Raw genomic sequence first — 1,756 nt, forward strand, 5'->3', positions numbered from 1 at the left:
ATTTGTTATGATCACGTTTAGATGTGTTCACAGCAAAACCCAAATTAACAGGGGCTTCAACATGCTAGAACTTTATTTCTCCTCTCAGATAAACAGAGGTAGATAGTCCTGGGATGGTTTGGAGGCTGTATGATCATCAGAGACCCAAGCAAGCACCTGCCATTTTCAACTCGTAGTCTCCATCTCATGGTACAAGATGGCTGCCAAAGCTCCAGCCATCATGCCCACCTTCCAACCAGGAGAACTTAGTCACGTGACCACATTTAGCTGTAAGGGAGGTTGGAAAATAGAGCCCCAGCAGCCCTGGGTCTCTTTCTGAGATAAGCATAATATACTCTTGTTGGTGAGGTTTGTCTTGTCTCAGAGAGAGACTCTCCTATAATGACACATAATTTTACCTTCCAGTGTGGGGACTGGTGACTTCTCATTTGGGTCTCCTGTGTGTGGGGATTTCACTTTTTCGGTGGTCTCTATAATTTGGGGGAGGGGTGACTTTAGAGCTTCAACTTATTTATGTTTTGGAAAAACAACCCAGCCTTGCAGGAGCATGGTTTGAACCCTGGTGCTACAACTCACCTGCTGTGTGTGACTGAATCATTTTGCCTCGTTTTGCTTATAAAACGAGAATGGTGATCGTCCCTACCCCAGCGTTCTCCTTGGGATTAAAGGAGGCCACAGTGATCATGCATCTAGTACTATCAGAGCATTGGAGTTAGGGCGTGGCCAGAAGTTGCCGCTAAAGCCACCCTACTTCCTTCTGTCTTTTCATCCCTTGCAGGCCCGTTCCTCCCGCCGTCAGCCCTGCTGCCGGACACAGACTTCTTCCCTGGCACCGTGTCCCTACCTGGCCTGGAGCCCCCCGGTGGGCCGGACCTCCTGGACGATGGCTTTGCCTACGATGACGCCGCGGCCCCTACACTTTTCACCATGCTGGACATGCTGCCCCCGGCGCCGCCACTCGCCAGCGCTGTCACGGGCAATGGGGCCGCCGGGCCTGCTGTTGGAGAGCCTTCCGGCCCCGAGCCAATGACGCTGGACTCATACCAGGCCCCAGGCCCCGGGGACGGGGGCACTGCCAGCCTTGTGGGCAGCAACATGTTCCCCAACCAGTACCGCGAGGTGGGCTTTGGGGGAGGCCTCCTGTCCCCGGGGCCAGAGGCCACGTAGCCCCGAGGCGCTGGAGGAGAGGCGCTGGGTGGGGAGGGAGGGAGGTGGAAGGGGCCGTGGAAACCCAACCAGGATGTCCAGAACCTCCATCCCCTTGGGCCACCCTTGGTCAGTCTTCCGACCTCCTCATCCTTCTGAATGGGACATCTTCAGCGCTGGTGAGAAGCTCCGTAGCACCGGTTTCCCCTGAGCCCATTTTACAAATGAGAAAACCGACTCCGGAGAGGAAAAGGGGCTTGGCTCCCATGCACCAGCTTGTAAAGCTGCCTCAGCCCCCACGAATGGGGGCACCTTCTCCAGGCGGATTCTGGAGTGTACATATGGGAGAAAGGTGCAGATCCTTAGCTCTCCTCCCCCGAGCTTGAAGGTGGGGGGGGTAAAGGTTGTTTGTTCTGAGTCTTCCCAATAAAGATGAGTTTTTGAGCCTTGGGAGTCTGTTCTCTTCTCCGCTGGGGAAACACCGCGAGGCCCTCACGCACGAAGCCTCTGGGATCTCCTCGGCTCCGCCTCTCACGGCAGCATCCTCCAGACCCCGCCCCTCCCCTCCGGGGCCCCGCCCTTCGCGTCGGCGGAAGCGCGCTCCGCCACG

The 1,756-nt window shown here is 56.4% G+C and overlaps 1 protein-coding gene across 1 annotated transcript in view; it reads left to right on the plus strand.

Moving 5' to 3' along the window:
- The window catches only part of RELB (RELB proto-oncogene, NF-kB subunit), a 28,566-nt gene extending 26,976 nt beyond the window's left edge, over positions 1–1,590 (plus strand). The window contains exons 12-13 of the mRNA XM_040634139.1: positions 779–1,045; positions 1,149–1,590. Coding sequence (XP_040490073.1) covers positions 779–1,045; positions 1,149–1,357 — 476 coding nt within the window. The 3' untranslated portion in view covers positions 1,358–1,590. The remainder of the gene's footprint in view (positions 1–778; positions 1,046–1,148) is intronic.
- The last annotated feature ends 166 nt before the right edge of the window (positions 1,591–1,756 follow it).

The sequence above is a fragment of the Ursus maritimus genome, unplaced genomic scaffold (assembly GCF_017311325.1).
Source record: "Ursus maritimus isolate PB19 unplaced genomic scaffold, ASM1731132v1 scaffold_19, whole genome shotgun sequence".
NCBI classification, from domain to species: Eukaryota; Metazoa; Chordata; class Mammalia; order Carnivora; family Ursidae; genus Ursus; species Ursus maritimus.